General features: G+C 39.9%; 1 protein-coding gene across 1 annotated transcript in view; it reads right to left on the reverse strand.

The window, feature by feature from the left end:
* The window catches only part of RANBP17 (RAN binding protein 17), a 302,985-nt gene that overhangs the window by 65,682 nt on the left and 222,765 nt on the right, over positions 1-14,538 (reverse strand). The window contains exons 20-21 of the mRNA XM_077757358.1: positions 7,487-7,590; positions 1,645-1,733 (exon numbers count right to left, since the gene is read on the reverse strand). Coding sequence (XP_077613484.1) covers positions 1,645-1,733; positions 7,487-7,590 — 193 coding nt within the window. The remainder of the gene's footprint in view (positions 1-1,644; positions 1,734-7,486; positions 7,591-14,538) is intronic.

Raw genomic sequence — 14,538 nt, forward strand, 5'->3', positions numbered from 1 at the left:
AAATGAAAGTTTTCACGTTGTAAGCTTCTATTTATTTTTAGCCAAATAAAAAGTAATAGGTAATTTCAGTTTATTCTTCATGGTTAAAAGAACCGTAGGACTTTCAGTGTTAAAATCCACAGTCTTTGTACATGTACTTGGTATGCTGATATAAAGACACACACGGTCCTTCAGGGACATGGAAAACTATTACCTCTTACCCTCCTATGCACACACATATCTGATGAAGGTTTTAATAGTAACTAAAAATGTAAGTCAGTATTCAAATTAAAGTTAGAAAAAAATTTTTTAATGCATAGAGTTCTCCCTAAAACATGCCCAGATCCCCTGTTAGCTATGTTTTTGGCCTAACTGTGCATCAGCAGTGAAAGGTTGCCTTTAAGAAGTTTCTTTTGCAGGGGTGGGTGGCGGGTGGCGGGTGGCTCAGCTGGTTAAGTGTCCGACTCTTGATTTGGGCCTCAGGTCATGATCTTGTGGCGATAGGATCGAGTCCTATGTCAGGCTCCATGCTCATAACGCGGAGCCTGTTTGGGATCCCCCCTTCTCTCTCTTAAACAATAAGTAAATAAAAAAAAAAAAAAGAAATTTCTTTTGCAGTTTAGTTTATGAAGGAAGTCTGGATAAGAAGGGGTTGAAAAGAGCAACTGAGCAATAACTTAAAGTATAACTTTTAAGTATAACTTAAAAACTACAATTGCTTTAAGGCTATAGAATTTTTCTTCGGTGCTCTGATGGCTTTATGCATAAAGGCATGAAAACATATTACACTTACATGACTTTATAAATTGTCACTTCCTGTTAGGATCAAAGAGGATACACACAATACGACTGAAACAATATTAAGAGCAACCATTTAGGACTCCCAAATATGTCCCAGACATTACACAAAGTGTGTTACCTATTTTAATGGTCCCAGTGAGCCATGATGGTGGATGTCTCTTTTTTCAGATGAGAAAACCACGGCTCAGAGATGTGAAATAACTTGCCAAGGCTTACACAGCCAGTGGAGAGCTGAACTTCAAGCCCGCTCTGACACCAGAGTCCACGTCTGTCTCACTCTTACATGAGGCATTTCTGCGGGGGATGTTTGTTTCTTTGTTTATTTACGTTGCTATCTGTACTAAGCCTTGACAAAGGTAAATTCAGTATGTATACTAAATGAAAAACCCTGACCAATTAGTTCCCCCTTTTGCATCTCCATTAATATTTTCATGATGGTGAAAAGCAGGGGCACGATGAATTGAGCCTGCAAGAGATAAAGCAACCTTCTCAGCCCTGCTAATTGAGATGGAACAGAAATTCAAATCTCCTCGAAAATGCCAAATGGTAAGATTCATTGATCCTGAGTTAAAGATGTTAGCCTGATTACCCCTGCAGTCCCTACATAAACAATCATTTGGGAATGTGATTTTTAAGTTGTCAATATTTAATGGCACCAAAAAGTGACCTCTCCGAGCTGGGTCTCCAAATGCTGTGCTCAGTTATCTGCACTGCTGCCACTGTGCTGTAATTTTTAGCTGATTACACATTAGTTCATTTAGCTTTGTTTCCTCTTCCCTACTGTGCCATACTATTAAACGAAAGCGAGGGGCCTGGCATCCCTCTGTGCACAGAGCTGGTGTTGTCACAGTGTAATAAGGATACATCCAGTCAAACAGCATGGTGTAGCTGGTCTTTGTGTTCAGTGCAAAGGCAATCCCTCGAAGATCTCTTGCCAGCCCGATCAACATACGCTGTCAGTGGGAAAGAGACACAGTAATTGATTTTCACGTTAGCGCAGAGCAGATGGAGTAATAATCAGGCAATAATGACCACATATCTGATTTTGATTCATTAGCTAAAATGTCTCGCTCGGATCCCTTTCTATAGAAAACCGTAGACCCTTTTAAACAAACAGACCATCAAATCTGCTGACCGGCTCGACTCTGCTTCTTATAAACTGAGCTAAGTCATAATTCTAGTAGTTTAGGAACATTTAGATTCTTAATATACTTTGTTTCCGAATCATGCCAAATTAGGAAAAAGAAAAAAAGAGACGAGGATTGTTAATTCCACAGAACAGAAATGCACAGGGTCTAGACATTATTTAATAATGGCAAATCTTAACTACATCGGCTTGCATGAATCAGCCCCACCGAGCAATCTGGAGTCTATTCTGGAGTCTAATCTGGAAGCACACTGGCATTTAAGGATCCCTCAGGAATATCTCTAGAAACTCAGGACAAAATAAAACTGGCCAGGTGACCTACTGCTACCATGACATCCCGAGAATGGCACTCGCACGTCCCAAGTGAAGAAAAGGTGTCAGGAAAAGGGATCTGTACTGCTTATCGGAAGACTTGAATCTGAGCCCCATCTCTGCTGCTTTACCGTAAGACTTCAGGCAAGGCAATTTACCAGGCTCAGCTTTCTCATCTATAAAAGGGGCTAATATTGCCTCTTTCACAGGGGCATTCTGAGGAATCAATTAAGTAAACTTATGTAANTTAGTTTCAGAGACAGGAAAAAAAAAAACAACCAGCTTGACTCTTAAGTCAAACAGATCTGACTTGTACTCTGGACTCTTAATTAAGCTGTCCTTAGGATGATGCTTGGGAAGAGAAAAAGAAAACCCATGAACAGATGCTAGAATGTCAGAACAAAGAGCACAAATAAACATAATTGCAAAACAAGGGAGTGGGATAATTGAGATATGCAACTGTGATTTCTGAAGATACTGTTTCGGTACAAATATTCTGCCAGGAAATGGGCTCTGAACTTTTCTTTTTACCGGATTTTCTTTTTCCCCACACTTTGGTAATAAACGAAAACCTTGTAATAGGAAGGCATTTAAATTATCATCAAGCACTTGGAAGTGAATCCTAAGCCTCATCTTAATGGCTAAATAACATCTCAAAGTAGCAAAGAACAGCTTATCTGTCAGAAGTATCTGTAATTTCCGATCGTCCTCTCGACCCCTGCGCCCAAAAGGTGACTCCATATAACCGGAAGTTGTTTATAAAATATTTAGTTTCAAACTGTCTAACGGTTTGTAGAATGATGGTAATCTGCATTTCTGAGTCGGTAAACCCTGTATTTGTGTCTGCTTCTTTAAACGACTCATTCTTTTTCCTCTTGTAATCTCACTAGTCCTTTTATTCTAGAATCCGTTCGTGACTTATAGTTCTCTCATGTGACTTACTATTTTTCTAAAAAAGCCATTTTGCCTTTTATGTAACCTTTTTTTCACCACTTGGAAACTGTTCCTCTCTTTCGCAGCTTTCCACATTTCTCGTGGCCTCCAGGACAAAACACGTCTTCTAAGACGGCTTCTTTGAACAATTCTATTGTGAGTATTTAGCTCCAGAGTCTTTCTATGACAGTGGGCTTTTGGCCTATTTTTATTACGTATACTTAGAGGTTATGGGCTACTCTTCAAATAATATTAAGTTTTCACATATACGGGAGGTACCCACCGTTCAGCTCTAAATTAGTCGATTGGAACCACAAGTTTTACTTTCTTCATGCTTAGTGCAAAGGGCTCTTAAAAATATCTTAGACTATCTTCATTTCACAAAAAGGTTGTCATTTATTTTATCACAACTTTTTCTTCCTTAAAAGATGCCAAGTTAATAAAAGTGCTCTAAGTGACCTGAATCTATGAAACTATATCAGCGTTTAATTTTAGAAAATGTTACTACAGAGCAGAGGAAGCACATGACAACATAACAACTAAATGGATGTTTCCTGTAGATGCAACTGGACAGGAAAATACAGTGTTAATGTGAGTAAGAAAGAGATGCTTCGTTTCAAACAAACTCTTTTCTCTTACGGCCGCAAGAGTACTGAAATAATCTATACAGACACTCAAACAACAGTAAGGGAGTACTTTCTTGGTAGCCAAAGCATAGCCAGCTCTGGTGTTAGGACAGCCCTTCCCTAGAAGTTCAACCAGGCTGCTGAAGGATCTCGACCTCAGAGAGCAAGGGGCCGTCTGATTGAAATTTAGGGAAGGAGGAGCCGCAATTCACCATCTCATTTAAAAGAGTACAAAGAGTTGCCTCTTTATCCTACAGGACAGTCACCGTTGGTCAACACTTGATTGATCTGAAGAGTGAGAGAGGCTCCCTCTATTTGCAGTGAGGCTGTTTTGGGGAGCTGGGGAGGTCTGGGGTGTGCAATCCTAAGGATTCCCGTCGGGACTGCACCAGGAGAAGCCGCTGCGTGCTTCAGCGGGCCGCGTGGCGAATAGTTGTCTGTGTACCAAGCGTGAGACGAATGGGCTGGGAAACAGCTGAAATGCGGCTCCTTCCACCCTGACCCCCAAAACAGGGTTTCTAATGGAAAGTCTGACAGACCCTTTACTGTAGTGGCACTACTGGGGGCAGCTATAATATTATCCTCATAATTCTACTATATAATAACAAAAAGAAAAAGAAGGTGAAGGGTCATTGTGCTTTGTCTTTAGAATTAAGATGGCTGTCTTCATCCTTACAGCATACTCTTAATTCTGGAGACACATCTTAATAACCTCTAAATAGTTCCAACAAAAGAGCCGTGTCAGAGGAATGAGCAGGCCCCAAGGTGTTTCAACTGGAGTGTTTTCATCTGCCTTTATTGCTCTATCCCTCTCCAGAATTAAGGCAATAACCTGTGATAAATTATTCAGGAACTGCTACAGGGATCAAAGCAAAATCATTCTGTTAAAGTGCTGTTTGCAACATTTGGCACTTAGTGCGAAAACTTTTAATGTGCGCATGCTGAAAATCAAGGATTTTAAATAATTTAACATTGTGGAGTTTTTACGAAGGGACTAAAGATAGCAGGTTCCTATTTAACTGCTCCTCTTCCTCTGAGAAGTTTTCATTCATTTTCCTTAAAATCGATGACGTCATGGCTAAATCAAAAATGATGCATGAGTCAAGGGAGTACTGGACTGTATTTTACTATGGATACAATTATTGGGTGGGGGGGGAGACATATATTTTGAACTAATGCTTCGGAGCCAGGATTTGTCACCGCGTTTTCTTTCTTTTTCCCTTTCTTAAGAGAAAAACCCAAGACAAAAATTCAATGTTCTCTTCAATTTTATTAGGACTAAGTAGGAAAACAAGGCTATAAATTTAAGAGTTTTGCAGCATTTCTACCCTCGCAACCATATTTCAATTTGGCAACACAGGTTCTCACTGCTTCCGTTTATCCTGAAATCCGTATTTAAAAAATATCTATAAACAGGGAGTTCGAAAATCCTGGTAAGGGTTGCAAATTAAATGAATTTGGCAGTCCTGCGGCATTTTCATAGAGATATTTTAACAGCATCACCTCCTGCGGATTGGAATACTAAATACTTTATTGAAGAACAAAACAGAACTGTTTTTATCTCGAGTACTTGCAAAATGAAGTACCTGAAAGCACTTTTGCATGTATTATTTATTCATCGTGATAGAAAAATAGCCTTAACCTAATAAATTACATTTAAAAGCATTTAGTGCAAAAGTTTTGTTTATGATAAAGCAACAGATTTAGTTCTTTATCGGTAGCTTAAAGCACCAAGTTTTCTTTACACAAATTAGACAGATGGTGCTTACAGTAGAATTTACTAAAGGTCTGTCACAACAAATGCAGCCAAGCTGCATATTTAATCACTGCAGAATCTTGTCTACCTGCAGCTGCCAACTGCTAATCCAATTTCCCTGATAAATGTGGCAAGAGACACGATCAGCAATAAAGAGCATCTAACTCCATTTTCCTGCAGGGCGTCTTTTGATGAACATTTAGGACGGAAGCACGGAGTGCACTGTGTGGCCCTGGTTCGTGGCAGCTGCATGCATTCTGAGGCACAGTTCTCAGGTTACTCACTTAATTCTGCCACTATCATTACGTTGCTATTGATCTCAGTAGCTGTTGCCTACACAGCATTACTCTAGATGAAGCTGAATCAGGCAGTTATCATGCATCAAACTTGCTCAAAAGCCTGGAGATTTCCCCTTAATTACTTGTGATTTTATTTGCAAATACCGTTAAAGTGTAATCAAGCAGTCACTTTCCAGGGTCGTTAAGAACTTGCTGGTTTAGGGATATATCACTGGAACTCCATTAAAAATGACTCTAGGAAGACGGTTTCTATCAAACTAGATGGGATTGCATCAAAATGGGCTTGGAGCATAATGAAATCTTCAAATGAGACAAACGTAATTTTTAGAAAGATGGTGTTTTTCACCCTCACTGCTTCTCTCTGATATGAAGGGCACCCAGAGCCACCTCGGAGCTGCAAAGATGTTGTTGGTCCTTAAAAATACTTGGAAGACATCTCAAAAACATAGCTAACCCGGATAGAAAGTCTGGTGAAGAATTTTAGCAAGACTACGAATGAACACAAAGAAAATTGCTAGGATCCTTTTTGGTTTTAAAATTCTGTGCCTACTGCATGTTGAAAAACATTCATTTAACAAAAACTCTCTTTCAAATTAAAAGGTATAGCATTTGGCGGCTTATTTTTTGGGTAGAAGAATTAGACTAAAATAACTATTAAAGGCCTTTGTTTTACTCTCTGGCTTCTTCGTGCTAAGTTTTTCGTGTTTCTGTTTGTTTGTTTTTGGTGGAGAGAAGAGAAGCCATGCAAAATGACGGTTAATGTTTTCAACCGGTTCCAAATAACAATAAAATATGACTCAAGGATCACTAACAGAGGCGCCTACCTTCTCCGGGGTACCTTTATTAGGCTTTTAAAAATGATCATCGGTGTCAATCTGTTTAATACAGCCCAGACGCGTTATGGTTTTAGACGATGCTGTTCCTGCTTTGCAGATCTGGTGTTCCCCACCCCCCCCCACATTAAAATCTGGGGCTGTTTTGTCACAAACCGCTTGCTACACTTAAGGATTTTACTAATAAAACATAATGTTGTCTTGGATAGTGTGACTGCTGCCACAGCTGAACGGACTTGTCAAATCAATCCTAATACGGCTCCCACAGGCGCATAAAAACCTTATTTAGCTATCAGTTATCCTAATCACTTTGCTCAGTTTAAGAACGCAATACTTCAAGACCAGCTCCTATTTATACATATATGCCTAGCCATTTAATAAAGTCTTGATTTATATAAATTCTTGTTTAAAAACATATTTAGAGATGTAGTGTTTTAGCATGTGCATGTTTGAGCCTTCCTCCATATAAATATGTTGACACATACAGGCAGGGCAGGTGCGGGAACACGGCTGTTTCAAGTGGTGTGCCACGAGACGTGTTCTTTTAAAGATACTAACTGCCGCAAGAGAGAAATCATCTAATCATCAAGTGCCCCAAATCACTCACTGGCCTCAAAGTCAGTTTGTGGATGAAAGTAAAAAAAAGGCTTGTACACAAAGTACAACTCAAAGACACATGCGACTGAGAAAGCAAGACCGATGAGAAACAGAGCACATACAGATACGCAGAACCTTTCTGCGGATCTGGATGACCGAGAATGAGCGAAATCAACTCTCGGCACGTTTAGGAACAAACCCACCTTGACATCTCCTTGTTTAAAGTTGTTGTTGAATATTTGTAATACGGTTTCAAAAGAGACCGTAAGAGGCAGCATGAAATTCTCAAATTCGTCTTCGTCTTCGCCTATCAGAAAAACAAAAGGGTCACCATGGTTTAAAATGCATGCTATTGTACATTAGCCTCAGCAGCGAGCGCTTCATTCAGACTTGGAAACGCTCCCCGGGAAAGGGGCAGCCTGCGTTCACACTCGCGCCACATTTGTACTTTGTTTGGCTCATTGAATATTCTGGTGTTTTGCCTTCTCTTTCGCACCAAATGAAATAGCAAAATTACTTACCAGCCATTTTTTTTTCCTGGCTCTTTATTGGATCAAACAGACTCATGCCCCAGGCATCTCAGCCCTTTGGTTCCTTGGACCCCCAGAGCTTCCCCAGTGCCTCAGGGAAAGGCACTTTCAAAGCCTCAGAGACAAGGATCTTTTTCTCCTCTTCTCTTTAGGTGCCAAGGCCCTAAAGGGCTCACAGACTCAGGTGCCCAGATAGCTCTAAGTTATTATTCCCTTTTATTTATGTTCTTTTTTTATTAATTTGTTAAATAGATAGCAGGGAAACTTTTATCTGCCAAATTAAGATGGGGGTCCCTCATGGGTCATTTGGATTTTAAGTACATTCTCCATGGGTGCACTTCCTCTTGCACTAAGCTTCCTTTTCTTTATGGAAATGAGACATTTTCTGTTGTTTCTTTCACTTGATAGGTAGACCCAGTTTCCTCAAGGACTCTGTCAAAGCAGAATGTCTACTTCAAACATGGATACGCGCAAATGACTAGTTTTTACTGGAAACATTTATATTTGAGTATGGTTGACACACAATGTTACATTAGTTTCAGGTGTACCACACAGTGATTCAACCTCTAGTTATGCTCTGCTCACCACAAGTGTAGGTACAATCTGTCACCATACAGCCCTACTGCAATATCATTGACTATGTTCTCTACGCTGTGCCTTTTATTCCCATGACTTATTCATTACATAACTGGAAGCCTGTATCTCCCTCTCCTCTTCACCTGTTTGCCATTCCCTCACCTCCCTTCCCTCTGGTAACCATTAGTTTGTTGTCTGTTTTTTGGTCTGCCTTCTGCTTGTTTATTCTTTTTTTTTTTTTTTACATTCTACCTATGAATAGAATCATATGGTATTTGTCTTTCTCGGTCTGACTTATTTCACTTAGCTTAACACCTTCTAGGTGTATCCATGTTGTTGTTGCAAATAGCAAGATCGCATCCTCTTTTGTGGCTATGTAATATTTCAGTGTGTGTGTGTGTGTGTGTGTGTGTGTATGCACACCATATCTTTCTTATCTGTTTGGATATCGATGGACACTTAGGTTGCTTCCATATCTTGGCTACACAACTGACAATTTATACAGTATTCTTTTCATAACTGGTTTCTTTTAAATGAGAGAATTGATTCTCTCCTTCCTCCTATGCCAATGGGAATTGTGAGTTTCTCACTTCACTGGTGAAGACACAGGCAGTCGGAGGTGGAACTCTATGGTCCAGACCTCCTGATTTCGATGCTATCACTTTTTAAATGGAGGACCAGAGAGGAAACGAGAACTGAGATCAGTGGTTCCCAAGTTTGGTCCCTGGCGTAGCAGCATCAGCATCTCTTGGGAATTTATTAGTTGTAAATTCTTGGGTTCCATCCCAGACCTACTGAATCAGAGACTCTGGGGGGTGGAGGTCTAGCAGTTTGTTTTAAGAAGCCCTCCAGGTGATTCAGATGCATGCAAATATTTGAGAAACACTGGCTAATATACATCATTCTACAGATAAGGAAACTGAGGTCCAAGGCCACATTACACAGAAGGCCCATGGCACAACCAGGATCTTTGACTCTTCAGGAGGGGCTGATCCGGCTGACCCTGATCTTTTGTTACTTCTTTTCCCCATTAACCTTATGCACTTTGTTTCCAGAGTCCATAAGAATCAGACTTAGCTTTGTTCACAAAGAGATACTGAAAAGGCCAGTGAACCTTTCCTGGTATGCTGTTCTAAATGAGGGTCGAGGTTCTAGGTGAAGGGTAGGGCAGGCCCAATGATAATCCCTGCTCTGTCAACTGGCTACGCGACCAACCTGTTCCCCTTAGCTCCATCCTCTGGTAACTGGTGATAACATTAGAGACCTTTCCAGGAGGTCTTACTTTTCAGAGCCCAGGTCAAACAGAAGCTTTCCCAATTGGAGCAAAGCTCGCCTCCAAGAAAGTACTCTCTCAGGCCCTACCGCAAGCATTCCCACATCGCCCGCTGGGTTCCCACAGCATTCCGCCGGACTCCTGACAACAGGTAGCAGCGATCAGTCCGCCTCCGATTCCAGGTACTTTGGCATCTAGCTAATAACACTAATACTACTGCCTAACAGCATCCCGCCACTACCACCATTTGCTGAAGGCTACTGTGGGGATGAAATGAAATAAAATTATAACGTCTGTATGAAAATTATTAGATCTGCCAGCCTACACGGATAACATCTTTTGGCTTTGCTTCTGGAGAGCTGAGACTGTGCATCTTAGCATTTCTCAGTGAAGGAGAACAAGGTAGGCATTAAGGCTCGGCAATAAACAGACCCAATATCTGCTTCCACCACTTACTGTTGAACTTTGGGTATTCAGAATCACTCTGAATCTTGGGTCTCACATGTATAAGATATGGCTACAATACCTATCTTTGTGAATATTACAAGTTCTAACACAGAAAAAATAGAAGATGCTCAATAAACAGTGGTAGTGCTAGGATTATGGTATCAGCACCTAGAACAGTGCCTGGCATGTATGAGGTTAATACTGTATTTGAATGAAATGTAGTTGCTCAATAAAGATGAATTTAAATATACATTATATGTAAATATGCATTATATTTAATAGTATATTATTTATGTATACTGTAATGTATATTTATGTATATTTAAATACACATTATATTTGAACTCGGTAATCTGACTCTTCTAGGATGCAGTATTTTCTAAATGTGAAATTACTTAGGAGAACAGTGTTAACGATCACTGCGGGCACAGAAGGGTACAGGAAAGAATGGATGCTTTGAAGTTTGTAAGCTCGAATCCTGGCTCTTCTACTTGTTAGCACTCTGGTTTTGCATAAATGACAGCCAGTAATATTTTTGATGTTCTGAGTTTTATATGGATTTAGGCGATTACAGTAATCAAATAAAGTGTGAATACCAGGTTGTCCCCCAATACTCTTCCTCTGGGAGCAAAGCTTTCCCAAGGTATAGATACTTAATCAGAACTAAGACAAATTCAGGACTTTACCATTTAGCCTTTCACTTAATACATGGAACCACAGATCAAAAACCTTCCTGACTCCTCTCCTTCCTCAAAGTTTGAGGCTATAGGGAAATCAAGAGCATAGAAGACAAGCCACCAAAATGTGCAGGGAGAAGTCAAAGAGCAAATACTGAAGACAGTGATGTGAACAGCAATTCTAGTTAAATGTCATGTCCTCAAGAGAGGCCCTCCCTCACCACTCTGCTTAAAACATTACCATAAAACTGGCCCCAGCCCCCCACCCACTTTCCATTCTCATAACCTACTTTATTGTTCTTATGGGACTTTCTGTGACTGTGCCATATATTCACATGCTTGTGGTCTTCCCTACAACAATGTAAGTTCCTTGGTGAAGGAACTTCATCTACCTTGATCATGACTATATCCCAGTGCCTAGAATAGTGTCTGACATTCAAGAAATAGTTGTATAGTGACTGAATAACAATAGTTATTTCTTGAGTGCTTATTATGTGAAGGCAATGAGTTTGATACTTGATTTACTTAACATCTACGGGGCTGTACTTATGTTCGAAGCATTGCTGCAAGTCATCAATGGTCCTAACAATTCGATGGAAGTTGTATGATCATTTCCTTCATTTTACAAGTGAACAGAGAAGCTCAAAGGAGTTCAGTGGTTTGCCCAGCATCCTTGGGCTGGGAAGTGCCACAATTAGGTCAGCTTTACTTCCAATCTCATGTTCTTCCTCCTGTCTCTAACTGGGTGGAAGGTGTCAGAGGAAGGCAGTGAAGTCAGGGGCACAGAATCTTGAGTTTAGAGCTGCATGACGTTAGAAGAGGGTGAAGAACCATCAGCGTGGTTCTGATGGGGAGAAAGGAATTAAGGAATTCCTCAAATGCCAATCATTTAAGGTAGGCAACTGTAACACACTGGTGCATGATTTCTACAGAAATATTTGTTTCAGTTAGCACTGTTGCTCTCTTACTTCAAGGTGGTATATTTTATCATCTAAGCTGGAAAACCGGTCATTTTTATGTTATGCAAACAACTCCACACAGCATTTATTAGAGACTCTTTCCTCATTTGTATTACCCTTGGAGGTATCAGTTACTGCTTCTGATATGAAAGGAAAAAACATGAGTTCACTCTTATACAACTTCAGGTTCAAGTATACAGTCATATATTTAGCATGCCAAATGTATAGGTGATTGTTTTATGAATAATAATTGAAGCTGATTGTTTTTTTTTTTTCTGACTGGGGCCCAGAAATCGGTATGATTTGAAGGTGAAGTGCCAATTTACAGACTAGTATTTTGACTGGCATCAGGAAAAGTAAATATTAACAGAACACTGTTTAAGTTCTTAGTCAGGCATAGATAAAAATGATAAGTTGTTCAGCTTTTTGGTAAAGCCCAAAGCTAACTGGATTTCTGACAATCTGATTCCTCAGAAAGTTATGCATTTTATGAGTTTCAATTTTTTTTTCTTTAGAGAAGTCACATTAAAATACAAATAGTAACCTTTTTAGTATGTTGGCTCTCACATATTTTATTTATAAGACACTTCATTTGTTATTTTATATAATTTAAGACTTTGCTTGGTGGGAAAGTAAAATGTTGCAGCCAATATAATATGATGTAGCCACTGTAGTTACTGCAAAAGTTAAACACAGAACTGCCATTCAACTCAGCAATTTTACTCCTGGGTATACCCTCGAGTGAATTCAAAGCGTACATTCACACAAAAACTTAAACAAATGTTCACACTAGCGCTATCGTAAGAGCCAAAGGGTGAAAACCCAACTAACTGTTCTTCAATTGATAAATGGATAAACAAATTGTGGTCTAGCCATCCAATGGAATATTAGTCAGCCAGAAAAAGGAATGGAGTAAGGAAACGTGCTGAACTATGGAGCTTTGAAAACATGCTCCATGAGGAGCTACATATTACATGTAGAGGGCTACATCTTACATGATTCCATTTATATTAAATTTTTTGAATGGGCAGAGAGTAGGTTAGTGGTTACCAGGGGCTGGGGCCAGGGGCAGTAAGTGATGACTACTTTAAGATATATAGGACTTCTTTCTGGGGTGATGAAAATATTCTGGAATTAGATCATGGTGATGGTTGTATAACCTTGTGAATATTATGAATATACTAAATGCCACTGAACTGTACACTTTAATAGGCTGAATTTTATGGTAGGTGAATCTCAAAAAAAAAACCCCCAAAATTACAAAGAAACACCACCAACAAATTTCCTCCACCTTTAAATGTATGCAGAACTGTGAATCATCTGATTTCCTCAAATTCAAATGCAAATAGCAGCTGCATTACTGGGGGACTTAGGGGAATAGCCAAGGAGAAGGAAATAGTATAAATAATTATGGTAATAATAAATGATGGTAGCCAACAGTTACTAAGGATTTATTATATGATAACTAATGTGTGAAATACTTTGGTATTAGTGATAGTTTAGTACGGCTAAGTTGAATAATGGACTCCAAAGATGTCCATGTCCTCATGCTTGGAATCTGTGAAAATGTTAGGTTATAAACAACGGGGAATTACATTTGCTCATCAATTGCCTTTAAAATAAAGATCATCCTGGGTTATCTAGAGGAGTCCAAGGGAATCACAAAGGGAATCACAAAGAAAGTGTTAGAGAAAAGCAGACGAGGAAAACCAAAGAGATACAGCATGAGAAGGACCTGACCTGAAGTTGCTGGGAAAATGGGTCATGAGCCAAAGAAAGCGGGTGGCTTCTAAGCTGCAGAAGGCAAGGGAGCAGAGTCTTCCTCAGAGCTCCAGAAAAGACCACTGCCCTGCTGACACCTTGATGCTAGCCCACTGAGACCCATTGTGGACTTGTGACCTTCAGAATTGTAAAAGAATAAATCTGTAATAGTTACGCCATTAAATTTGCGGTAATTTGTTACAGGAGTAATGGGAAACTAATACAGCTAGTAAAGGTCCGATCTAATGTTATGAAGCTCTGTTCCAAACTACGGAGAATTAAGAGGGGAGACAGACAAGGAGATACAGAGGCAGTTGAATGAAAAAAATAATATATTGAAACCAAGTATCAGCGGGTCACATGGAAAGAGCCAGTGACTTCTGCAGGCCTGGGCCCACATCATCTGCTGTGCCCCAGTGCTTCATTCATTAGGACAGTACCTTTCAAGTTCTATTAGAACACGTCTTGAGAAATGTGCTTAGCTAGATCTAACTTGGGACAGAATTTAGTTCTCATTTCAGTTTCCCCTACGCAGCCTAGGAGCTGTACCTGTCTCTGATGGGACTGTGGCTTCAGGTAGGGCGGGCTGTTACAGTATCTGTCAGCAAGTGTCATCAGCTCTTGCTTCTGTAGGAAGATAATAGCCCAAGTGCTGCAGGCAGAGTAGGCAGCTGTATTAGAGGTACTGAACTTACCTCATTTTGAGGTTCCAGTGTCAGTCAGTGCCCCTAACTGTACGCTCAGTAAATATTTGTATTTAATTAATACATACGGAGTACTTGTTTTGTGATAGGAATTGCTCCAGGCCTTTTCACGCATCTTCATCTTATTTAAAGCACATTACAATTCTTTAAGATAGACACCTCCATTTCATAGATGAGAAAATTGAGGCTCCCTTTCATTCCTCTCCCTAGGGAACCAGAATGTGTATTTTAGTTCTCAGAAGAAAAATACACTGCCCACTGCAGACCCTTGTACTCCTTTTCTAGGACCCCTAACCTAAAAGTTGCATCCCTGAAGCCTCTCATTCCC

The sequence above is a fragment of the Crocuta crocuta genome, unplaced genomic scaffold (genome assembly GCF_008692635.1).
Source record: "Crocuta crocuta isolate KB4526 unplaced genomic scaffold, BGI_CrCroc_1.0 scaffold131, whole genome shotgun sequence".
Taxonomy (NCBI): domain Eukaryota; kingdom Metazoa; phylum Chordata; class Mammalia; order Carnivora; family Hyaenidae; genus Crocuta; species Crocuta crocuta.